This window comes from Magnolia sinica, chromosome 14, assembly GCF_029962835.1.
Source record: "Magnolia sinica isolate HGM2019 chromosome 14, MsV1, whole genome shotgun sequence".
NCBI lineage: Eukaryota > Viridiplantae > Streptophyta > Magnoliopsida > Magnoliales > Magnoliaceae > Magnolia > Magnolia sinica.
In genome coordinates, this window is record NC_080586.1 from 75,206,528 (window position 1) to 75,232,072 (window position 25,545).

At 39.1% G+C, this 25,545-nt stretch overlaps 1 protein-coding gene across 3 annotated transcripts; it reads right to left on the reverse strand.

Moving 5' to 3' along the window:
- Positions 1 to 25,432, reverse strand: LOC131226234 (alpha carbonic anhydrase 7-like). Of its 3 annotated transcripts, none has more exons than XM_058222015.1 (7): positions 4,907 to 5,067; positions 4,580 to 4,797; positions 4,005 to 4,111; positions 3,781 to 3,883; positions 3,451 to 3,618; positions 1,083 to 1,136; positions 1 to 491 (listed from the first exon to the last, which is right to left on the reverse strand). In XM_058222015.1, exons 1-7 carry the CDS (start codon positions 4,995 to 4,997, stop codon positions 414 to 416), a joined length of 819 nt encoding a protein of 272 aa, XP_058077998.1. In that variant the 5' UTR covers positions 4,998 to 5,067; the 3' UTR covers positions 1 to 413. The 3 variants fall into 3 exon arrangements, with proteins under 3 accessions (XP_058077998.1, XP_058077999.1, XP_058077997.1); XM_058222016.1 differs by lacking the exons at positions 1,083 to 1,136; positions 3,451 to 3,618; positions 3,781 to 3,883; ... (1 more) ...; positions 4,580 to 4,797; positions 4,907 to 5,067 and adding exons at positions 22,167 to 22,220; positions 24,200 to 24,367; positions 24,457 to 24,559; ... (1 more) ...; positions 24,976 to 25,193; positions 25,294 to 25,432 and having other exon boundaries at positions 6 to 491; XM_058222014.1 differs by lacking the exons at positions 1 to 491; positions 1,083 to 1,136; positions 3,451 to 3,618; ... (2 more) ...; positions 4,580 to 4,797; positions 4,907 to 5,067 and adding exons at positions 20,995 to 21,236; positions 22,167 to 22,220; positions 24,200 to 24,367; ... (2 more) ...; positions 24,976 to 25,193; positions 25,294 to 25,432.
- Between the last annotated feature and the right edge of the window lie 113 nt (positions 25,433 to 25,545).

The following is a 25,545-nucleotide window of genomic DNA, read 5'->3' on the forward strand; positions in this document are numbered from 1 at the left end:
GGCTTCTAAATAAGGAAATAACGAAATAGGCAGCTAAATACTCTTAGTCATCTAATCCTTTTGCCATGACTATAATGAATATAACCATAAGATATTTTTCATCTAAAAATATGAGCCAAATGATAATTATCAGGTAACAGTACCATGAACTCATCTGATCTTATGTATTAATTAAAATCTTGGTGATAAGAAGAAAAAAGAAGAAAAATTATACAAAAAAATAGGAATAATAAATTTGAACTTTTATTCGCACATGATTGCAGCCATCTGCCCTAACCTCATCTTACCAAAAAAAAAAGAAGAGTAATCCATTTACAATGATTTTTTATTGTTTTTTTAACATATGGTGTTTAAACCTGCATTTCTAAATAAATAAAAATTCCCTAATAAAATTAAGAATGGGCGCCATCAATCTAGCGAAGCCTTGGAGTGTAAAGGTGAATTTCCCTTTCGTTGATTGGGAGTGTTGGTCTTGCATTCATCTCTGCATTCTGCAATAAGGAATGGTAAAAGTCATTAGCCTAAGCCATGCAATCCTTGAATCTGAATCCAACTGCATAGGTAATCTACTAAGGTGTGTTATTTCTGGGTCAGGGCGGAGTCAGTATCAGCCCTTAGGCTTAATTGAGCCTTGAAAGAAAATGTTGCAAAACTTAAGCCTGGGCTAATTTAGGAGAATGTGTTACAAGCTTGAGCTTGGCCAATGAAACTCAGCAGACCAGTCCAACTCGTAGCCTCCCACAAATCCTACTAAGGTCATCTAGTTCTTGGAAAGAAAATCAGAGACATGGCTCAAATTTTCAAGTCAATGTATGAGAAGAAATAATTTTGGCCATTGGTTTATTTTTTAAAATTATGATTTAAATACGTTGATACTACAATCAAGAATTAAATGAGTTTGTGACAAAGAATTTAAGCATGGATATTGGAATTGACTTGAATATATTGGATTTATTTCTGCCTACTGCAACAACCAATCAGTAGTCATTTGCATAAGCTATGCATCCACCATCCATGCAAAAATTCTTGTGCATGTTTGCCAATACATGTTAGGAAGTAGGGTAACAGTAGAAGAAACTCACATCGTCAACTGCCATCTTTAGTAATCTCACTTGCTCTCTTGAAACAGTTCTCACCTGAAAGTCATGGTACTTGGGTGAAAACCTTATAATAATAATAATAAAAACGATCTCATATGCGTCTGTGTATGTGAGTTTTGATCTAAAACAATCAACTCTGCTGTAAGTTATGTTTCAGTCGACCTCCATAGCCCCACCATCATAATGTGTTGTAGAAATCCAATTTATCATTATAAGAGCCTCAAGCATAAATATCAACCATATCCATGACCTACCCGTAACTTATGATGAAGGGGCAGATATATTATAATAAAATTCCATAACTTAAGTGTACCCTTGCACAATTTAAGTGGTTTTAGGCATGATTTGACACTGTTTCAGTTGGCACGGTTCATTTAACTTTAGATATGACTAGTTTTGAGAAATCTCAATTCTTTTTTTCACGTCTGTGATGCCTGGCTCAAATGTTTAACATACATCAAGGTGAGCCTCACTGTGATGTGTATGTGAAATCCACCTCGATCATCAGATGTGTCAGCACACATTAGGCCTTATGTATTTTGGTAATTTCACACTTTCAAAATCACTGTTAGGTAATTTCCAATTGTACGGAGGCATTATTTGATAAAATCCAAAGTAGGGAGTAATTTTTCCTTAAAAATCCCTACAGGATAGAAAAACAAAGCGTTTAAAGAATTTGTTTCCATTTAAAGTAATAGTTTCTGTTAACCAAAATTTGAAAAATAAAAAACAGTTTTAACATGCTTTTGCTTTTTTTCAAATTTTCATCAACAAAAACAATGCTTCTCCTTTGTTTCAATTTTTTCATGAAAAAAATTCAGAAAATATCTGGTGTAAAAATATATTTCCTTCGTTTGTATTTTTCGTCAGCAGGAGAAACACAATCACACTAAAAAATCAAGAAATAATTGTAAAATATGTTTCAGTTTTTGTATCAAGAAAAATAATCTCCGGAAAAGAATAATTTATATTTTTTTGGTAAAGGAAAAGTGGATTCTTAGAAGAAAATTCCCGTAATTTCCAAATTTATCAAAGGATTCCAATATATATATATATATATATATATATATATATAAATTTTATTTTGAAAGCAATGAAGTCAAAAAATTTGGACCATAGACATAAGTATACAATAAAATATCACATGGATAAAAAATCTTTGAGACTGAATCATCAAATGGGCTGCACATGTATTTTAATGTTTTCAAATGGTTTATATTATTTTTTATGGGGTGGCTCACCTTATATTTAAATTGAACATTTTTTTGTTCTTCCAAACATCATGGCAGATTACATCATTAGATATTGGCTATAATAAAAATATCATATGGGCTCTATAATTCTCCGCTTTATTACTTTCTAAAGAAAAAAAGTGCACAGTGAATATTACAGTAATTTTATCGTTCAAAAAGCACTTTCCTAAAATCATTATTTGGTAAAATCATAACTTGTGAGGAAGTTTGTGGTAAATAAATAAATAAAATCAGCGAATAATAGAGCTGAGGACTGTGAGGAAAATAAAATAAAGAAAAGGGAAAAACGATAATTCTCACTTCTTCCACCGTAAACATTAAAAAATAGATGGAGAGAGAGGTTTGCAGGCATCTTTTCATCCTAACCACATGAACCTAGAGAGAGAAAGGTTTGCTCTATAAAATGGCTGGTTTGTACTTTCTTTTGTTCATAAAAAAAAAAATAAAAAAAATGGCTGGTTTTGAATCTTCTGTTTCAGGTCCCGCTTCTGCTTTTGAATCTTGCGGTTCTGTAGACAATTTGCGCTATAAAATGGCTGGTTTGTACTTTCTTTTGTTCAAAAAAAAAAAAAAAAAGAGAGAGAGAAAGGTAGGCTTGACTTTACTCCGCCCAAGTGCTTGCTGGCTAGCTGAAAAAAGCAGCCTCTTTTCATCCTAACCACATGAACCTAGAGAGAGAAAGGTTTGCAGGCCTCTTTTCATCATATCCACTTAAACCTTAGAGAGATAGGGGGGAGGTAGGTAGGTTTGTAGGCCTTCTTTCATCCTAACCACATGAACCTTCATATAGAAATCCCAGCCATCCATGTGGTCTATTTCACTGTGCATGTGATATTGTGGAAAAATCAGGCACATCCTCTTTAGCAAGCAGGCTGCATGGGTAACCTTTTGCTTTTTCGTATAGGTTTAATGCAGCAGTCTGGATAATGTCGAAAGCAAGAATTTTCTGCTTGTGATAAGCAGAAGATCCGGATTCCTTAGTATATGTGTTGCCTGCCCAACTCGTGGAGCAGCCTAATCTTTGTAAAAAGTTGTTTAAATGGTCCAATGTGAAGTTAGCTAATCTCAGGACCGCAGAGATGGTCTAAGGAACACACCTTTTTAACCATTGTCCACATTACACCTTGCGTGCAAGGAGGGACAGTGAGAGATCCCATGTATCTATAATACTTCCTACTTCCCATCTTTAAGTGCCTTGGATCAACCACTCCCACATTTCTCTCCATTTCATGAGCATCCGCAATAGATCTTATATGCTCCATCAACTGAGAAAGTAACAAACATACATGTCAGAGAGAGAGAGAGAGAGAGAGAGAGAGAGAGAGAGAGAGAGAGAGAGAGAGAGAGAGAGAGAGAGAGAGAGAGAGAGAGAGGTGCAAAGCATATTGAGGAATGAGGACCTTGGAAGAGGCATATATATAACATACCTCTGAGAGAAATGTGTCAGGTCGGCCAATTTTGTACATGATCCCAACCACGGCCGTCTGTTTGTCAGAGCTCTCGTGAACCATATGCACCTCAAGGGCGTAGCTAAAATAACCACTCGTCATAAATTAGATGAGAAATGTGTAAAGTGGAATTGGAAGAGAAATGTTTAGTGCATTTATCACAAATAAGGTGTCTGTATCTGCATAAGATCGTAGCACCATACCTCTTCCCATTGATGGTGTGCTCTGAAGGTGAGTGCCAGTGACACTGTTGTAGTACATATTCAGTTCCATTCACATAAATTGATCCCGCCCCATTAACCCATTTCAACTGCATCCAGCAATAACAAGAATTGAGAATTGAACGAGAAATAACATCTTTTAACATATCAAAATATCATACATTCCCTATTTAATCAACTTCAAGAAAAGCAAGTATTCCTCAATATGAGAGATTATAGAGAACTGTTTTGGTCTTGCATGAAGAAGAAAAGAGTTAATTTTGCGCTAGAAGATATAGTCCCATTAAGGCCACACTTAGAGATGATCTGATGATCAGAACGGTCCAAGTTCTGGGAACTATAACATGGGCCACAATTGACAAATTCTTGAAAGGATGATTTGTTCATTGGTAATTATAGTTGAACATCGACATTAATTTATTTAGTATGATTATGAGAGCCTGGCTGACCATCTGACCTTCTCCCTTGTAGCAATACATGCCATTGAGCTCGATTCTATAAAAAAAGGCAGTAGGAACTACAAAACAAAGTGCTACAGAATTCTATTTTAACATTACCATTATATCATGTCCTCTATTCTTGAGCGTTGCATTGGATGGCTTGTAATGCCTTTTTAATCTCCCTAAATGGGACACTACTTGAACTCTTTCATGCAACAAATCGATTGGAGACTGCATATCTCCATTCTTACACATTGCCCATTCCTCATGTATATCTCCCCAATTTTCAGGCCCTTTACCACTCCCTTTCACATAATCAAATTCCTTCTCATCCTCTGCACCGTAAAATGAAAAAAAAGAGATCATTAAAACCATAGATTAGTGAAACATGAAAGAGAGAAACATAAAGACAGTAGCTTTTATGTTGTTCTGAAAATCAATTACCAACTTCTTGGGATGTTGTTGGGATTGAATGAAAGATAAGTAGGAAAAGGAAAGCACAAAAGAAGAAGAAATGGGTGCTTGAGTTCTTCATATTTCTCTTTCAAAACTCAACAAAAACCAAAATAAAAAAGAAAGAGCAAGTGGGCTTTTCTTCTTTTCTTTTTCTATTTCTGTTTGCTTGGAAACATGGGAGGGAAATGATAGCTTATATAGAACACAGATGTTGAAATTTCACAAGAATATCTGGCTATGGTTGTTGATTTTCAAGTCACACGTGTGAATGGTCGGGACAATTCAACCATGTGTAATTTTAAATTGGGCGCCCGTCAAACAAATGACTCTAACTAGTTATTGTAGTGACGACTATTACTGCAAGTACTCTAGCCTACTACACGTACGTATGTCTTGTTTGAAAGAAGGGGAGCGGATTAGGTGCAGCCCCCTCACCTAAGACGGTATGCCCTTATACGTGGCGCCGACCTTGATGTATGTATTTTATATCGACGTGGACCTTTGATTTTGCTAGATCATTTTAGGGTAGGTCCCACAAATGAAGAAGATCGAAATCTCAGGTGGACCATTCTATAGGAAACATTGGTAATTGAATGTGGGGCCCAGTGTAATGCTTTCATGATGTTTATTTGCCATCTAACCTGCTTATAAGGTTACACAAACTTGGATGAAGGACCAATAAAAACTTATTTCGGATACAAAAGTTTTAGATGAAGCTAATATTTGTGTTTTTTCCTTTATCTAGGTTTGTGTGACTTGATTAATAAGTTCATGGGAAAATAAACACTACATGAAAACTAGGTGGGTCCGAAGAAATTTTTAATGGCCGAGCGTCCAATCAACTCTATTTCTTATAAAATGCTCAACATGGGATTTTGATCAGATTTATTTTTGGGCACATGCCCTACAATGGTATGAAAAAACAGAACAACAATGGGGATATATAATAGATACAGTAAGGTGTGCGCCATGGTTGAGGCTGCACCTAATCTGCTCTGAAAAGAAAGCCAGGACAAGGGTCTAAGGAAGTTCACATGCTTGAAGTTAGGTGGGGCCTACCAAGATGCTTGTGAGAAATCCACCCCGTCCATTTATTTTCCAGCTTACATTAGGACATGAGAGCCGATCTAAGACTCGAGTCGGCCACACAGGAGAAAACAATGAGGATGGAACAACTACTTTTGAAACATTCATAGGGCAATCGGAGTTTTGTATCAGGCTAGGATTTTGTTTTTTCGGGTTATCCCACTTACTGTGGGCCCACTTTAATATATTTATTCTATATCCATGCCATCCATCTATTTTTTCATATCATATCATTTTAAGGCATGCATGAGCCAAAAAATAAAGGAGATTCAAATCTCAAGTGGATCATACTAATAGAAAACTGTGGGGATTGAAAGCCATACCATTAAAAATGTCGTAGGGCCCATCATAATGATTCCCTAATGTTTATTTTTCATCCAAATTGTTGATAATGTCATCAATGTTTCCTATGATATGGTCCACTTGAGAATTGGCTCTGCTTCATTTCGGGCTCATACTATAAAATGATATATAAGAATAGATGAACGGTGTAGATATAGAATAAATACAACAAGGTGGCCCCACGGTAATGGCCGTACCTAATCGGCTCCCCTTTCAAACGTGCTTTGCATGGACATTTTGAACGAAACACCTGGCGCAATTCAAACTCGCCACCGCATTCGCTTCCTTTCTGCCGGATGATGTAGAAACAACTGCATACGCAGAACATGACGAATTCTCGTTGAATAGACCGCGACGGTATAAACAGGTTTTCTATAGAATACATCCCCACATAGTGGAATCGTATACAGAGGATTCTAACAGTTGAATCTGGGACTTTTTTTTTTCAAAAAAAATAATCCAAACCGTTTATCTGATAGCGATCCGTTGGAGGAGATGCTAGAAAAACTTTGATATTCAATTAATATTTTACCATGCATATGCTGACTGTCCATCTTCAAAAACGCAACATAACCAGATTATCAAAGGATTGAAATAATCCAATTAATAGCTTTTATTTGTTGTCTACCTACCGTACAAAATGAGACTCATCATATGAACGGTTTGGATAATCTAAGGATGATCCAAATTCAAAGGTTATGCCCTGCTTCATATGAACGGTTGGATCTTTAGAAGATGACCCATGCGTATTCAAATTTGCGGCGCATTGTTCTGTAGTGGGTTGGGATGTGTTATAGAAAACCTCAAGTGTAAATATCGTCGTAGTTCGTTGTTGGTCCTCTGTACACATCGTTGTAGGTGTAGTGCATCTGGACCATCCATCTTGTGGATCTACTTTAGATGGCCATTGTTTAAAAAAAGAAAACTGACTTTCAAACCTCCAATCCTTTTCTTTCGGCTGTTGAACTTGAAACGGACAATTGCAACCTAGCTTCAATGGTCAGATCTGATGGCTAGGAGTACTATCCACATAAAGGCCAACAAGATTGATGGTCTGAATTCTTCAATCATAAAACCCAAATCAATATGGACAGCTGACGAATCAAAATTGGTACGTTCCTGGATGAAAAAGAACTCTCCTCCATTAATTTTCAACTCTGGGGTTGATATGTTTTACTTTGTTTTCAACATTCTTTCGGTTGATCTTTGCCGGCCCACCGTATAAGAGCTGCCACAGTCTAATTGTTCATACTCTTTCATATTTTATGTTTTCTAACCTTGACCGTGGCCGCCTAGTGACGTCATAATAACTTTATATCAGCGTGTGGTCAGGGACAGACCATCGATCCACATCGGCCATTACAACCGAAGATGTTAAAGTAATTGAGCTGTCACTCCCTTTTATATTTATAAAATAATAAAAGTTATGTATAATAATATAAGTAGACTATTGAAAAATATTTACTAACATACTAATATTCTCACTCAACTAAACTATAAGTGTCAATCATGGCTATCTTGGAAACAATAAAAGATTGATTAGATGAGAAGTAATCTTTAGCGAAGATATCTGCCAATTGATCTTTAAAAATTAGGTGAGTAGAGATAACACAAGATACCAACTTTTCACCAAACAATGTGGTTGTTCAGTTCAACATATTTATTGCGTTACATGGACTGGGTTGCAGACAATTTCATAGCTAAGATGGACTAGATGAGGCCCGATTGGAGGCAGAAGTGATATAGACCATTAGAACCTTAAAACATGTATATCTCGCAAACCTGAATGAGTTATTCGACATATCATATGTGATTTTGGGCAGTAGAAGTTACTTTAGCCAACCAACCCCGTCATGCTGAGTTGCCCACACCAAATTTGTGAGATTTCATATCAACCGTTGAAAATCCATTTTATTTTTGTTTTTACTATTTATGGTAAGTTTTACTTCGATCATAACTTTTGATCTATTGAGATTTAGGAGTTGTGCCCAACATGAAAATGGCTTAGAAAAATTAAGGAAATAACGTGGTTAGGCCAAATTGGACACTTACTTTTTTTGGCCGAAAACCTTGAAGTCTAGTAGAAATCATCACCGTCTATATAGTAAGTCACGATTTTAGAGAGTTTGAGTTGGAGTTTGATTCTAAAACTTCTTCCTAGGTTTGGTATCACTATTTAAAATATTCTAAATTCATTTTTATGATCAATCAAATGATTTTCAATTTTTATTAGAATTTATTTCGTTCCCTTGTGGATTCGAGGAATCTCTGTGAGGAGTTAAGAGAAACTCTGTGGATTTGAAGTACTTATCATTGAGGAAGACCTTGCTCGACCTCATCACGTCCATCCCTGCCTCATTGCATTAACGCAAAATACGCCTTGAGGCAAGTGTATAGTGGCTTAGTTATCACAATATAATGGAATAAGGCTATTCGACAGTGCTAAGATTAAAAAAAGAAGCTATAGTCCACCTTCCCTAAAAAAAAAAAAAAAAAAGGCATGCCAAGCTAGAGATTTTCGTTAGTGTTGTAACCTATGGACCACTCCTCAGCCTTTGGGGAAGAACAAGCAACAATGGACTATTTCTTACTTCTCTAAGAAATGAGATTTCCACCAACAAATGTGTAGAAGCCATTGGTAGGGCGGTGATCCCCAGAGGGAGTTAACACATTCCACATCACAATATACATGAATGTCAAGATGACCATTTTTTTTTCCTCAAAATGATACTATATTCATTTGAAAAAAAAACTTTACAAGAACTAGACAGACTTTCGGACTCCCACCTAAAAAACAGGGGAGCCTATCATATGACTAGGCAACAAACTAGCCCACTAACCAACCCTTACGGTTTCTCCCTAATAGCCCCTAACCCTGTTTTATCTAACAAAATTAACCCTATGATTTCACTAGGGGGATTGAACATGACAAAATAAGCCGAGTTACCTTGAGAGCCGCTACCTAACCGAGCTAAGCCATCTGCTTGGCCATTTCCCTCCCTAGCAATATGATAAAAGGAAAAAGAACCACTGTTTTTGAGATCTTCAATCCTCTTAAGCCAATGATTCCAAACCCAACTCGGATGCGAGCCTCTATTCATGAGATCAACCACAAATCTCGAATCAGATTCCACCTCAACCCTAGAGAACCCCAGACTCCTACACATGAAGAGGCCATTCCATACAAAGCGTAATTCCGCTCTGTTGCTGGAACCAACCCCGAATCCCACCGAGAAAGCAAAGATGAGGTTCCCACCTGAGTTCCTACAAATCCCACCACCATCAGATGGGCCCGGGTTGCCTCTCGACGACCCATCAATATTCATCTTGGCCCAACCAACCTGTGGCTTGATGTTACTAAGAACGACCATAATTAGTATAAAGAATGCTCTTTCTAGGTGCAAATTTAATGTTACTAAGGATGTGAAACACAACTTTAAGATAATGTGAGTAGGGAATCTTTAAAAGTTGTTTGAGCACACTCACAGTATAGGTAATGTCAGATCGAGTGATGGACAAATAAAGTAACTTGCGCCCAGTAAATGTTGATACATTGACGATCATTAAAAGGATCACTATGAATGGTAAACAACCGGTGATCGACTTCAATTAGTATCCAACCAATGGAGACTCAAGGATTCTAGTAAGCTTCATGAGGCCAAAGTATACTTATGTTGAGATTTGAAGATTTCCAATCACAATGAAGTATTGAAGTTCCCTAGGCCTTTCATCTCAAAATTCTTCGTCAATGATGACCGACCATGGAGATATTAGCATCATTACCCGCTGAAGTTGACTCATTGAATCGTGAGTTGAGTCATCGAGGAGATGCGTTTAGAGCTAGAGAGAAGAGGAGAAATGTTTGCTTCTACTACTGATGAAATGATCCCGACAAGCCTTGCTTATATAGGCACATGGGGTTGGGGGTTACGGCTCAGGTTATAAATAATATAATCATTGGAAAACTAACCGTTTATGACCATTTTGATTGTTTATTGTTGCATGGTCATAACCATTGCATGCTTACTATTTAATACAACAGTTTTTATATGGTTATGACCATTGCAGGACTGTTTCATGCACAATGGTCATCTCCGCAACAATAAAAAAAAAACCATTATTATATATAAGGCTCTCGTGATAGTTTGCCTGAGCTTGAGAGGGAGTGATCATTCTTGTGATATGACGTGCATGTATGTGTGAAGTGCAAAGTGTGCCAACTAGCGCCACTACAACCATACTACCTCACTGCCCATGCTCTCGTCTGTGCCTATGCTTTGGAGCACACAAGCCTAGAGCAGGGTATGAGGTGGTCAGGTGATTAAGCTGTAGGCCAGTTGGATCAAGTTGAACTTAGATGGGTCGGCGCAAGGCAACCTGGGCCCATCGGGTGGTGGTGGAATTTGCGGGAACTCAAATGTGAACCTTATTTTTGTGTCCTCAGTGGGGTTTGGAGTTGGATCTAGTATTAGAGCGGAATTGCGCACAGTTTGGAATGGGCTCTTTATGTGTTTAAGTTTGGGGCTCTCCAAGGTGGAGGTGGAGTTAGATTCGAGATTTGTGATCGATCTCGTGAATAGAGGCTCGCATCTGAGTTGAGTTTGGAATCATTGGTTAAAGAGGATTGAAACACTTAAAAATAGTGGCTCGTTCTCCATTCGTCATATTCCAAGGGAGGAAAATGGCCCGGCTGATGGATTGGCTCGTTTAGGCAGCAGTTCTCAAGGGAACTTAGTTTATTTTATCATGTCTGATCTCCAGATTGAGATTAGAAGGTTGATTTTGTTAGATAAATTTGGGCCGGGGGCCATTAAGAAGAAGTTTTAAGATTTCGTGTGAGGGCTAGTTAGAGGCCTAGTCATATGATAGGCTCTCCTACTTTTTGGGTGGGAGCCCGAATTTCTGCCTAGTTCCTGTAAAGATAGCTTTTTTTGGAATAAATATATTATCTTTCCTAAAAAAAAAAAAAGAAGCTCCCTCAAGTTTACCCTACTAGTAAGGTACACCACACCCCACTTATACTATCGTTTCTTCTCTATTCCCAAAGTAATGTGGGACAAAAAGAAAAAGAGTTTTTTTTATCTTTCAAATCATTTTGAAAAACAATTTTTTTTTTATATTTTATTTTTATTAAAAACCAAATACAACACAATGTCGGGTCATAGGTTAGTCGGCCTTAGCTTGGCCGTCACTTGCTTGGGTATATGATAGGTAGACCCAAGGGAATTTTAGTGTCTTGGGTAGGCCCGGATGTTAAGGAGTTCCTGTACTGTCCCCCTCCATCAATGATGTTTCCTTTTCTCTAATTAAAAAAAAAAAACATGCTGCACATGTGAGGTGATGGACGGTGACACATTTGGAATCTTTGAAAAATTCATTTTCTCATTTCTTAGGGATAAGGTGGGAAAGTAAATTTATTTATTTTTCAATAAAAATAAAAAATGAAAATAACAAATTTTCACAAAGAAAAGCTTAGCAAACTATAGAAAGTATATTTCATGGGAAAATAATTATAAGTACTTACCTTTCCATGTATCCAAACAAGTCACAGGGTGGTTCATGGGAAAATAATGTCCTTTCCTTTCATAAATCCAAACAGGTCATAAGATCTGGAAGCGGATTGCGTACTGAGTAACTCAGTACGCTAAGCGTACTGAGTAAAACTTTGTGGAATTCACCATGATCTATGTATTTTATCCACTCGGTCCATCTATTTTATTAGATAATTTTATAACATGTATCCAAAATTGAAGGATATTCAAATGTCAAATGCACCACACCACATGAAACAGTGTGAATTGAACTTATACCGTTGCATAATTCTTGAGTGTCACAGAATTTTTGTATTAATCTTATATTTGTTTTTTTCATTCATCCATGTCTTTGTGATATTATTAACAGCTTGGATGACAAATAGACATCACTGTAGGGCCTAGGAAGGTTTCAACGGTGGAAATCATTATTCCCACTGTTTCCTGTGGTATGATCCACATGAGAGTTGCATATGCTTCAACTTTGGGCTCAACGCCTTAAATGAGCTGAAAAAACGTATGGACGGTGTGGATAAACCACTTATTTTCACGGTGGGCCCAACAGAGTTTACTCAGTACGATAAGAGCGTACTGAGTACGCAATCCGATTCCATAAGATCTGCCCTCATTTTTCTATTTTCCTGTGACATTAATGGTAGGTATCACATAACACGTGTCAGTTTAATTTATCATCCGCATTCAAAGTCTTTTCTAATTCCTAAGGTGAACTGTGGGTCACCTAATCTCATATTAACAATATTAAAACATCAAAGAAGCTTGAGAGTTTAAAGGACAGTGGGCCACCTTTTTTATATTTTCAAAAAAAGTTGTTGGTGACGCGTCCTTTTACAAGAACTCTTGGTCGAGTCCCACCATTGCGATGAAGAAAATGATATGGCAGTCCTCCTGTGATAGTTAACCACCGCATAGAAATTGGTGGTGACTCGTTCTCCTTACATTCCACATTCAATGCGTCCATCAGGACCATCCAACACATATTGTAGATGGTGAATGCCACTAAAATTATGCTGTCCAAAAAATCCTAACCACCAAATTAATTTGATAAAAATATATATGGTGAGAATAAAATAGTGAGCAAAATCAGCTGGTTGCTTGTCAGTGATATGACGGTCTGGATTGTTGCAAGTCTGTTATATATATATACACACAAATTTAAAGAGATGCTACTATTTCTAAAGTAGTGGTGGACCATCATAGAAGTATGCAAAATGATCTAAAATACTACCTACATCTTGTGTAGGTACGCATAAAATACCGCTAGGCAAGAGTAGTAAAAACCCATGTATCTTAATTTCCAAGAAATCAAATGGATGTCTTGACTTTTAAGATTTGAAAAATCCACCTTGAAATCTTTATTTATTTATTTATTTTAAAATTGTGTTTCTTGAGAAATCTGATGACTCTAGTCCAAACTTCTCGCATTTTCATGGCATGTTACGTATGTGAGGAAAATCGTTTACATGGACATGCACGATATATATAATGTACTCCACCTTGAAATCATTTTTTTTTTCCACATCCATGTGCTGCTTACAGATTTTATTTTATTTTATTTTAATTATAACTAATTCACTTTTGTATTCCCCAAATTGATATCTCTGATATTGCACATGGGGCACATGTAAGGCATGGAGATGCTGGTTCCAAATAGTATTTGCCTATGTTTTCCTTTCTAAAAGCACAATTTTCATTTATTCCGTGTTGATGAATTTTAGGTCCATTGCTTCTTTTTATGGGGAGAAATTGAGAGGTCATTCTATAGACCAATGAACGCAGTAAATCTTGAATAGCACTTCTTTCAAATTTAACAAAATTACAACTGGCATGCATCCATGATGTAGAGCAGGTCACGGACAGTTACATGGCCAAGATGGATCAGAAAAGGCCCGGTCGACGACAGAAGTGATCCGGACCTTCGAACCTTAAATCGGGCGTATCTTGCAATCCGGAATGAGTTATCTGACGTAAAATATATGATTTTGGGGTAGAACGAGCTACTGAAGCCAACCAACCCAGCTATGCCGGGTTGCGCAGCCCGGAATTGCGAAAAACCCCTGGATCGATGGTCGTTTCCCCGTTTTAATTTCGCTTTTACTATAAATAGTAAGTTTTAGTTTGATTGTAACTCTTCATCCGTCGGGCTTTAGGAGTTGCGCCCAACGTGAAAAGAGCTTAGAATAATTAGGAGAACGGTTTGGTGAAGCCAAATAGGACACTTACTATTTTTGGCCGAAAACCTTGCGCACTAGTAGACATCACGACCGTCTATAAATAGTAAGTTTACTATTTATAGTAAGTCACGGATTCTAGGAGTTTGAGTTATAGTTTGATTTCGATTTCTTTCCCATTGCTTGGTACCCCTATTTAAAGGGTTGTGAACTCGTTTTTATTCATCAATTAATCAATTTCGAATTTATTAGAATTTATTTCTATTTTCTCGCTTTCTTTCCTCGTGGATTCGAGAAGTCTCGTGAGGAGTCCAGAGAAGCTCCGTGGATTCGAGTAGTTATCCTCATCACGTTCATCCTGCGTCAATTGGTATCAAGCGATTTCCCTCGTGCCGATGGCAAACAACGAAGGTATGAATCAAAATCCGTGGACGGTGATCCAGGGATTCGTTATCTTCTGGAAAGAATGGAAGCTTTCCACGGAGAGTCGATTGACCATGCAAGGGTCGCAGGCAACTCTCGACCGTCTTGCGGATGCGCTACTTCCGCCCCGAGCCCTAGGCGGTGCTCCACCACCCGTGGTGGCTCCACCACCCATGGTCGCGGTACGACACAACCCCGATTTTCGTAGAGCACTACCAGTGGCAAACCGTAGGGCTACACCAGATGATTCAAGTTCTAGCGACGAGGACCTTAATGAGGGTTTTGCGCGACGACCAATCCATGGAGGTGATCGTCTAGATCGTGCTGAAAGAGACTATCGAGGTAAGGCTGAACTTCCTAGTTTTAACGGTTTATTACGTATAGAAGATTTTCTCGATTGGCTATCAGAAGTAGAGAGATATTTTTATTACATGGACGTGCCAGATCATAAAAAGGTAAAATTGGTAGCGTTTAAATTAAAATCTGGTGCTTCTGCATGGTGGGAACAATTACAACTCTCACGAGCTCGCCAGAACAAGGCGCCCATCTCATCATGGGCCCGGATGAGACGTCTTCTTCGATCTCGATTTCTCCCCAGTGATTATGAGCAGATATTATTCCAGCAATATCAAAATTGCAGGCAAGGAAATCGAACAGTCACAGATTATACTGAAGAATTCCAACGGCTGGCTAAACAATCTGTCAGAATCTGAGTCACAGAAGGTGGCACGATTTATAGGTGGGTTGCGACCGACAATTCAGGACCGAGTTCAGATGTACCCAGTCGGGACTGTGGATGAAGCAATTCAATTGGCGGGTAGGGCAGAAACACAACTTGCAAGAGCTCCTGCTCGTCCATATCCTTCAACTCGACCCCCCATGACGGGTTCCACGCAGGATCCAGTGCTGCCACGAGGAAAAGACCTAGTACCTCAACTTCCTACAACCGCAAACCGTGATACGGGGAGCGGCTCATCCAGACCTCAACGTGCAGCACCTACAGCAGCGAGTCCGAGTAGGATTCCAAATCCTTATGCTCGGCCAAGGTCGAACAATTGTTACCGCTGTGGCCAACCAGGCCACTTATCAAACACTTGTCCTCAACGTCCCGCAGCACACTTGACTATAAATGAAGGGGGCACTGAAGATGAGGCCGTAGAGGAAGACCATCGCTTTGATGAACATGAACAAATCACTGAAGAAATAGCAGGTGGCGATGAAATGACGGGCGAGGATCATGGCGAATTTCTAGTTGTGAGGCGATTGCTGTATGCCCCACGAAAGGAATTACATCCACAACAACACAATATATTTCGAACGCGGTGCACCGTCAATGGAAAGGTCTGTGATGTAATCATAGACAGTGGTAGTAGCGAGAACATCGTTTCAAGAGTGATGGTGGACAAGTTGCGGCTACCAACGATGAAACATCCTTCCCCGTACTCAATTGGCTGGATAAAAAAGGTGAATGAGACCAAGGTAACTGAACAATGCACTATCTCCTTTTCAATTGGCAAAAATTATAAAGATCAAATACTTTGTGATGTGGTCGATATGGAAGCTTGTCATATGTTACTCGGTCGACCTTGGCAGTCGGACCGTGATGCGACCCATCGGGGACGAGATAATGTTTACGTATTTGTCAAGGATAGTCGAAAAATAATCCTTGCCCCTATGGCACCAGAGAACCACCCTGAAGCCTCTAAAGTGGAGGGGAGTTCCCTCTTGACCATTCGGGATTTTATGGAAGAATCCAAGGAAACCGGCGAGGTATACGCTGTAGTGGTGAAGGGCGAGGAAGAGGAACCCTCAAACATCCCTCCAAGTTTAAGACTGTTGCTAAACGAATTCAAAGAAGTCTGGCCTGAGGATTTACCTGATGGATTGCCCCCCATGAGGGACATCCAACATCACATAGACCTCGTCCCTGGGGCTAGCCTGCCTAATCGCCCTCATTATCGGATGAGTCCGAAGGAGTGTGAGATACTTCAGGGGCAAGTGGAGGAATTGATCCGTAAGGGTCTCTTGAGAGAGAGCATGAGCCCATGTGCCGTACCAGCATTATTAACGCCAAAAAAAGATGGAAGCTGGCGCATGTGTGTCGACAGCCGAGCAATCAACAAAATTACCATCAAATATCGGTTCCCAATACCACGGTTGGACGACATGCTCGATATGTTAGAAGGGGCCAAGGTGTTCTCTAAACTAGATCTAAGGAGCGGGTACCATCAGATTCGTATTCGACCCGGTGATGAGTGGAAAACGGCATTCAAGACCAAGGAAGGGTTGTATGAGTGGTCATGCCCTTCGGCCTATCGAACGCACCAAGTACTTTTATGCGTTTGATGAATCAAGTTCTAAAACCGTTCACTGGCCGATTTGTGGTAGTATATTTTGATGACATATTGATATATAGTCAGGATGAGGCGGAACACAAGAAACATCTCAGGCAGGTGCTACAGGTCCTACAACTTAACAAGTTGTACCTCAACTTGAAGAAGTGTAGTTTTTTAACTGACAGCCTATTGTTTCTAGGATTTGTTGTAACGTCCACAGGCATTCGTGTAGACGATGAAAAGGTGCGAGCTATTAGGGAATGGCCGATCCCGACAAACATTCATGAGGTGAGGAGTTTTCACGGGTTGGCGACTTTCTATCGTCGATTTGTGCGAGATTTTAGCACTATAGTCGCGCCTATAACAGATTGCATGAAAAAAGGACCGTTCCAGTGGACCGATAAAGCTGATAAGAGCTTTCATGAGATCAAACATCGTTTGTCTACAACACCGGTCTTGGTGCTTCCTAATTTCGACAAATTGTTTGAGGTTGAGTGTGACGCTTCATATGTCGGAATTGGAGGAGTATTATCACAGGAAGGCAGCCGGTAGCCTTCTACAGCGAGAAGCTCAAGCCCGAAAGAAGTGGTCGACTTATGAGCTTGAGTGGTACGCATGTTCAGAGGCTGCGACATTGGCGGCATTATCTCGATTCAAAGAGAGTTTGTTTTGTACACGACCATCAAGCATTAAAGTTTATTAATAGTCGACTAACGTGAATCGTGTGCATGCTAGATGGGTTGCGTTTTACAGAATTCACATTCGCTCAAGCACAAGTCGAGCGGCAGAATAAGGTGGTGATGCACTTAGCCGTCGTGCATCACTACTAGTAACAATGAGCAACGAGGTAGTCGGCCTCGACTGTCTCAAGGATCCGTATGCCGAGGATGAGGACTTCAAAGATTCTTGGATGAAGTGTCAAGAAGGTCACCCGGTGACCTTCATATACGTGACGATTTTCTCTTCAAAGGGAATCGATTGTGCATCCCCCAAAGTTCTCTCGAGGGAGCAGATTATTCAGAGCTACATGGAGGTGGCCTTGGTGGACACCGGGCGAGACAAGACGCGAGCTCTGTGGAAGAGCGGTATTATTGGCCGCAGCTTAGTACGCGATGTGGGAAAAGCCGTACAACGTTGTCATGTTTGTCGACCTCCAAGGGGCAATCTCGAATACGGGCCTCTACATCCTGTTACCTATGCCTAACGGCCCTTGGGAGGATTTATCAATGGACTTCGTACTTGGTCTCCCACGAACACAACGCGGCATGGATTCGGTGTTCGTGGTGGTAGATCGTTTCTCAAAGATGGCGCACTTTATCCCATGCAAGAAGACCCTCGATGCAACACACGTGGCAAATTTATTTTTTAGGGAGGTCGTTCGGCTACACGGGGTCCCCAAGACCATTACTTCTGATCGTGACACGAAGTTCATTAGCCACTTTTGGCGGACTTTATGGAATCGATTCGATACACGACTTCAATTTAGTAGTGCTTACCACCCACAGACTGACAGTTTCAAGTTGTGAATCGCACGTTGGGAAACCTCCTTCGCCGTATTTCAGGAGAAAACCGAAGCTGGGATTTGGCCTTGTCTCAAGCGAGTTTGCATTCAATAATATGGTGAACCGCTCGACAGGAGAATCCGTTCCAGATTATTTACTGACGAGTGCCTCGCCACACACTTGACTTGGTCCCTCTCACCCAAGCACCTGTGCACGAGCATTGCAGCAGAACATATGGCAGACAAGATCATGGGCATCCATGCAGAAGTGCAGACCAAGTTACATGCCTCGAACGAGAAGTACAAGGAACAAGCGGACAAGCATCGGCGACAAAAAGTGTTCGAGGTAGGCGACCGCGTTATGGTCCATTTGCGCAAAGAGAGATTTCCGACCGGGACGTACAACAAGTTGAAAAATAAGAAGATTGGACCGGTACCAATCATCCGAAAGATCAATGACAACGCTTATGTTGTTGATCCCCCAGATGACATGGCCATCTCACGGACTTTTAATGTCATGGACCTAACCGAGTATCATGAACCAGAGCATGACGAGAACTCGAGGACGAGTTCTTTTGAAGTGGAGGAGACTGATGTAGAGCAGGTTGCGGACAGTTACATGGCCAAGATGGATCAGAAAAGGCCCGGTCGACGACAGAAGTGATCCGGACCATCGAACCTTAAATCGGGCGTGTCTTGCAATCCGGAATGAGTTATCTGACGTAAAATATATGATTTTGGGGTAGAACGAGCTACTGAAGCCAACCAACCCAGCTATGCCGGGTTGCGCAGCCCGGAATTGCGAAAAACCCCTGGATCGATGGTCGTTTCCCCGTTTTAATTTCGCTTTTACTATAAATAGTAAGTTTTAGTTTGATTGTAACTCTTCATCCGTCGGGCTTTAGGAGTTGCGCCCAACGTGAAAAGAGCTTAGAATAATTAGGAGAACGGTTTGGTGAAGCCAAATAGGACACTTACTATTTTTGGCCGAAAACCTTGCGCACTAGTAGACATCACGACCGTCTATAAATAGTAAGTTTACTATTTATAGTAAGTCGCGGATTCTAAGAGTTTGAGTTGTAGTTTGATTCTGATTTCTTTCCCATTGCTTGGTACCCCTATTTAAAGGGTTGTGAACTCGTTTTTATTCATCAATTAATCAATTTCGAATTTATTAGAATTTATTTCTATTTTCTGCTTTCTTTCCTCGTGGATTCGAGAAGTCTCTGTGAGGAGTCCAGAGAAGCTCCGTGGATTCGGAGTAGTTATCCTCATCACGTTCATCCCTGCGTCAATCCACCTTTTTGAAAAAGAAAACTTAAACAATGACCTAAAAAAATCTTATTATTAAAACAAATAATATAGTATTAATTAAATTCTTAGGGGAAGGAAGACAAAAAAGAAAATTATTTCAAGAATAGGGAAATTAATTTTTTATTTATGTTAGCAAATGATTGTAGTAGTATGCTCCAACCCCATCTCACATAAAACATACAAAAAAAGTGTAGTACTTTTACAATGATTGTCGTAGTCTGCTCTAACCCCATCTCACATACGGTCAATACAAATTTGGGTGGGTAACAAAAAGGGAAAAAAGAAGAAAAAAATTTAAAAAAAGAAAAAGAAAGGCATACCACCTATCATATGCCTAGAACCCTCTACAAGGAAAAAAGAAGAAAAGAAGCTATCCTTATTATTTGAAATATAAAAAAGGAACATATGCCCATTGAACCAATGATGGTAAATTAATTATATTTATAATATTGGAGTTATGCTTTGAAAAATCAATGTGCGGCTTAATCCCAATAGTTTTGTGAATGTGATATGACTGATCTCTGTCGTTGCTTGATAACCATGGTCCTTTGGGACAATGTTATATGCCTTAGTTGATATCTAATGTTACCTTAACCTTATTATATTGACATGGGTTTGTGAGGAATGTTTCTTATGTGGTTTTTGGGAACTCGAGATTGAACAATAGTCATTGATCAACGAGAGTTGTGATCTATGGATCTTAATATTCTTATTGTGCCATGACCGACATAGATACTTAAAAAAACATCTGTAGACATCATTTTATGAAATCTATGATCATCTTACTTAAGGGGACTGACTTAAGTTAAGGATTGATGACCTCTATCATTTGAAGTCGACTTGGTGTTGGTTACAGCTTTGCCATAATCCTACATGATAATACACTTTTGCAATGGATATGAGATCCTGATATTGGACATTTGGATACTCACATTTGAGGATTGAGCTGAAATCAATAGTTTATACCCCATTAGCCTAAATGATGATATATGTGATCAATGACTTGATATTGCATGAAAGATGATTAATCCTTAAACATGTGTATGTGTATGTATTATAATATTAGATGGCTTCGACTCACTTTACGAGGCTTCTTTGAGGCTACTGAAAGTGGGTTATGTTGCATATGTCTATTAGAATTCATTGATTCTTGTTCAGGATAATATGAAATCCATTGGATTCAGCTTAGAATTTATTTATGATAAGATTTGATGAGGTATGCAATCATAAACCTATGTAATCTGTTTACAATAAGGTATAAAAATCCATGTTTGTTATTGAAATTCAAGAATGAACATATGATGACTAAACCTATGATGGTAAACCACATTTCTAAGTCATAAACTTTTCCCCATTCAAGTCATAAACCATTGTAATGCTTTTACAATGAGATATAAAAATCCATCTATATTATTGAAATACAAAAAAGAACATATAATGTTTAAACCTATGATGGTAAAGAATATTTCTAAGTCATAAATCTTTTCCCCATTGAAGTCAATAATGTACGCCGTCAATGTAGCGAAGCCTTGGAGTGTAGAGGTGAATTTCCCTTTCATTGATTGGTTGCGTTGGTCTTGCGTTCATCTCTGCATTCTACAACAATGAATTAAAAGTCATCAGCATAGGCCATATATCACAATCCACAAATCTCAATCCAACCACCAAGGTAACCCTCATAAGGTGTGTTAATTCTGGGTTGGGGCCGAGTCAGCGTCAGGCCTTAGCCCAACCGAATATTAACCAGCCTAAAAGTCCAACTCGGACATGGACAGTTTAACGATTGAGCCTTTGATTTCAGACTCAGGCTCCTCCATTCACATCTTAAGAAGGCTTGTTCTAAGGCTTGCTTAGGCCTTAGAAGAAAATTTTGCAAAACCTAGGCCTAAAATAATCTGTGGGGCTGTGTTACAAGCTTGAGTTTTTATTTATTTATTTATTTTAAATAAAGGTGGGAGCACACAACCTGATCATGCTAAAACCAAACTTGATAGACCAGCCCAACTCATAGCCTCTAGCATACCCTACTACAGTTTGTTCGGGAGATTGTAGCTTTAAAAAATAAAATAAAATTTAACACACGCACTCACACCCTACACACATCGTGCACACACTATACACCACAGTAGGAATTCACCACAACGGGTACTTAACCATAACCTTGTGTTGAAACTCTTGTGAGTTACCACTGAGGCATGAGTAAGGACCCGAGGGAGATTGTAGCTAGTTCTTGGAAAGGAAATAGGAAATAGGGCTCGAATTTCCAAGTCAATGTGTAAGGAGAGACAATTTCCACTGTTTACTTATTTTAAAAAAAATGATTTAAATAAAACAATGCTACAACCAAGAATTTAAGCATGGATGTGGAATTGATTTGAATAGGTTAGATTTAGATTTATTTCTGCCCACTTAGCAGCCAATAAGTAGTCGTTTGCACAAGCTATGCATCCACCATCCATACAAGAATTCTTGTGCATGTTTTGCCAATGTATATTAGCAAGTACAGTAACAGCAGTACAAACTTACATCGTTGACCGCCATCCTTAGTAACCTCACTTGCTCTCTGGAAACAGTCCTCACCTGAAAATCATGGTACCGAGTATGAAAACCTAATAATAAAACTTTCCATATATGTGTGTGAGTTTTGAGCCAATAGAGTAAACCCTACTGTAAGCTGTGGCAGAATCGGCCTTTGTGTGGCCCACTGAGTGATGCAGACATGCAAATTGTCATCACTTGTCATAAAAAAAACAAAATCTGTAACTTAGATGTGCCGCAGCACAGGAAACATTGTAAGTGGATACGCCCTTTGTTGGTGTATGAGGGGGAGTCCACCCAAATGTTTATATACCATCTGGCCCATGACAAAATATCATACCATTCCAAAACTCAGGTGTGACCCACCTCATGATTTTAATAGTTTCAGGCATGATTTAATACTGTTAGAGAAGGTGTGTTCACCTAAGATTCAGATCTGACTAATTTTGGGACATCTCATTTTTGGAGGGGCGGATGTTTGAGACACATGATGGTGGGTCCAACATAGATTTGGTTGTATGTAATACTCAACTCTATGGCCCCACCGTGATGTGTTAGATATCCACACGATCAATCAGATACAACCTTCCATGGTGGATCATGGGCCTAAAAATCAGACTAATTCATGACTTAGGTGGGCCACACCATAGACAACAGCTGAGAACAGATGTGCACCCATTGAAACCTTCTTTTTTTTAAAATTGTTAATAGGGCCCATAGAGATGTCGTTCAGACATCCATCCCATCCATTGTGTATGTTCCACTTGGATGAGGTGTTACACCAAATTTTAGGCTATTCCAAAACTCATGTTGGCCTCATCAAGTGCTTTTAGATGGTCTAGGCATAATTTCGCATGGTTTCAAATGCTGTGGCCGACTTACGGATATGGCTGATTTCACGGACACAACACGGTGGGCCCACAAAGCTCAACCTGTTAGAAAATTTTTTGCCGCACACACACACACACACACACACACACACACACACATATATGTATATATATGTGGGAAATGGTTCCATGCGGTCGAGCATATGGGAACTTCCCATGAGGTTGAGCTGAGTGGGTCCCACCGTGATGTGTGTCGAACATCTACCCCATTAGTCAGATGCACCATCCCATGGTGGGCCACGATCTTAAAAAAACAAGTTAATCCATGACTTTGGTGGGCCACACCACATACAAAAGTTGAGAGGGGTTACTCTCCCATTAAAACATTCATAATCATTTGTTGGGTCCACTGAGATGTGGTTCACAAATCCAGCCCATCCATTATGTGTGTCCCACTTGGATGAGGGGTCAGACCAAGTTTCAGATGCATGCAAATTTTGGGTGAGCCCCACCAAGTGATTTTATATGTTTTAGGTATGTCTTCACATGATTTTAGATGGTATGGGCCACCTGAGTTCCGTATACAGCTGATTTTTGAGATATCCCATAATTTAAAGGGGTACCCATCAAATGCACGGTGTTGATGTTCGAGACGCATCACGGTGGGGCCCACACAACTCGACCTCATGGGAAGTTCCCATGAGCTCGACCGCATAGAACCATTTCCATATATATATATATATATATATATATATATTGTGTGTACATGTGCCCACCTCAGAGTGCATTTTTCCTATTAAATATGTGTGTGCCCGTGTCTGCATGAGAAATACTCCAGTGCTCTTTGATCACTATGCGAAGTGATAGTGCTTTTAGTTGCAATGAGACACTCGGGCATTCTGATTATATAAACCATGCATATATAATCCCAATCTAATTATATAAACCATGCACGTATACTCTTATCAAGCACGCCGTATTGTTAGGTTTAATGCATTGATATATGTGTAGCCTGCGTGATTAGTGATGCATTCTGATTTTTACAAAACTCTAATATTATATGGTTAGGCTCACCATCACAAATGTCATTTTGGCGCTGTATAAAGGGTTTTTTTTTTTTTTTTTTTTAAATTTTTTTAAATTTTAAAGTTAACTAAGCTCACGACTGTACAAATATTCTAAGGAACAAACCTTTTTAACCACTGTCCAAACTACGCCTTGTGTACAGGGAGGGGTAGTGAGAGATCCTATGTATCTGTAATACTTCCTACTTCCCATCTTTAAATGCTTTGGATTAACCACTCCCACGTTTCTCTCCATTTCATGCATATCCGCAACAGATTTTATATATCCCATCAGCTGAAAAAATAACAAACATACACATGAGAGAGGTGCAAAGCATGGTTAGGAATTAGGACCTTCAAAGAGGCATATATATAATTAGTTACCTCTGAGAGAAATGAGTCCGGTCGGCCAATTTTATACACGATTCCAACCACAGCTATTTGTCCATTAGAGCTCTCATGAACCATGTGCACCTCTAGATCATAGCTACAACAACCATTCATCATGAACAAAATTAAAGAAGATAAATATGAGGTCTATATATATATATATATGATAAGGTGTAAATGCATAAGACAGGTAGCACAATACCTCTTGCCATTGATGGTGTGTTCTGAAGGAGAGTGCCAGTGGCACTGTTTTAATACATATTCAGTTCCATTGACGTAAATTGATCCTGCCCCATTAACCCATTCCATCTGCATCCATCAATAACAAGAATAGAGAATTACACGAGAAGTAACAACTTTTAACCTATCAAAATGTCATACATTTCCTATTTAGTGAACTTCTAAGAAAATAACTATTCCCCAGTATTGGAGATTTAGAGAACTGGTTTGGTGTTGCTTGGAGAACAAAGATTTATTTTTGCATAAGGAAAGGCTGATGCATTCTAATATTACCATTATATCATGTCCCCTATTCTTGAGCGTTGCATTGGATGGCTTGTAACGCCTTCTTAATCTCCCTAAATGGGACACTAATTGTACTCTTTCATGCAACAAATCGATTGGAGATTGCATATCTCCATTCTTACACATCGCCCATTCCTCATGTATATCTCCCCAATTTTCAGGCCCCTTACCACTCCCTTTTACATAATCAAACTCCCTCTCATCCTCTACACCATAAAATAAAAAAAAATAATTAAAACCATAGATTAGTAAAACATTAAAGAGAAGCATAAAGATAATAGATTTTATGTTGTTCAAATCCATTACCAACTTCATGTGATGTTGTTGGGACTGAATGAAAGGTAAGTAGGAAAAGGAAAGCACAAAAGAAGATGAAATGGGTGCTTGGGTTCTTCATCTTTCCCCCTCAAGACCGAGTAAAAACCAAATAAAAAAAGAAAGAGCAAGTGGGCTTTTTTGGTTTTCTATTGCTTTTTGTCAGGAAATGTTGGAGGGGAATGATAGCTTATATAGGACACAGATGTTACAATTTCTCAGGAATTTCAAGTCACGTGTGAA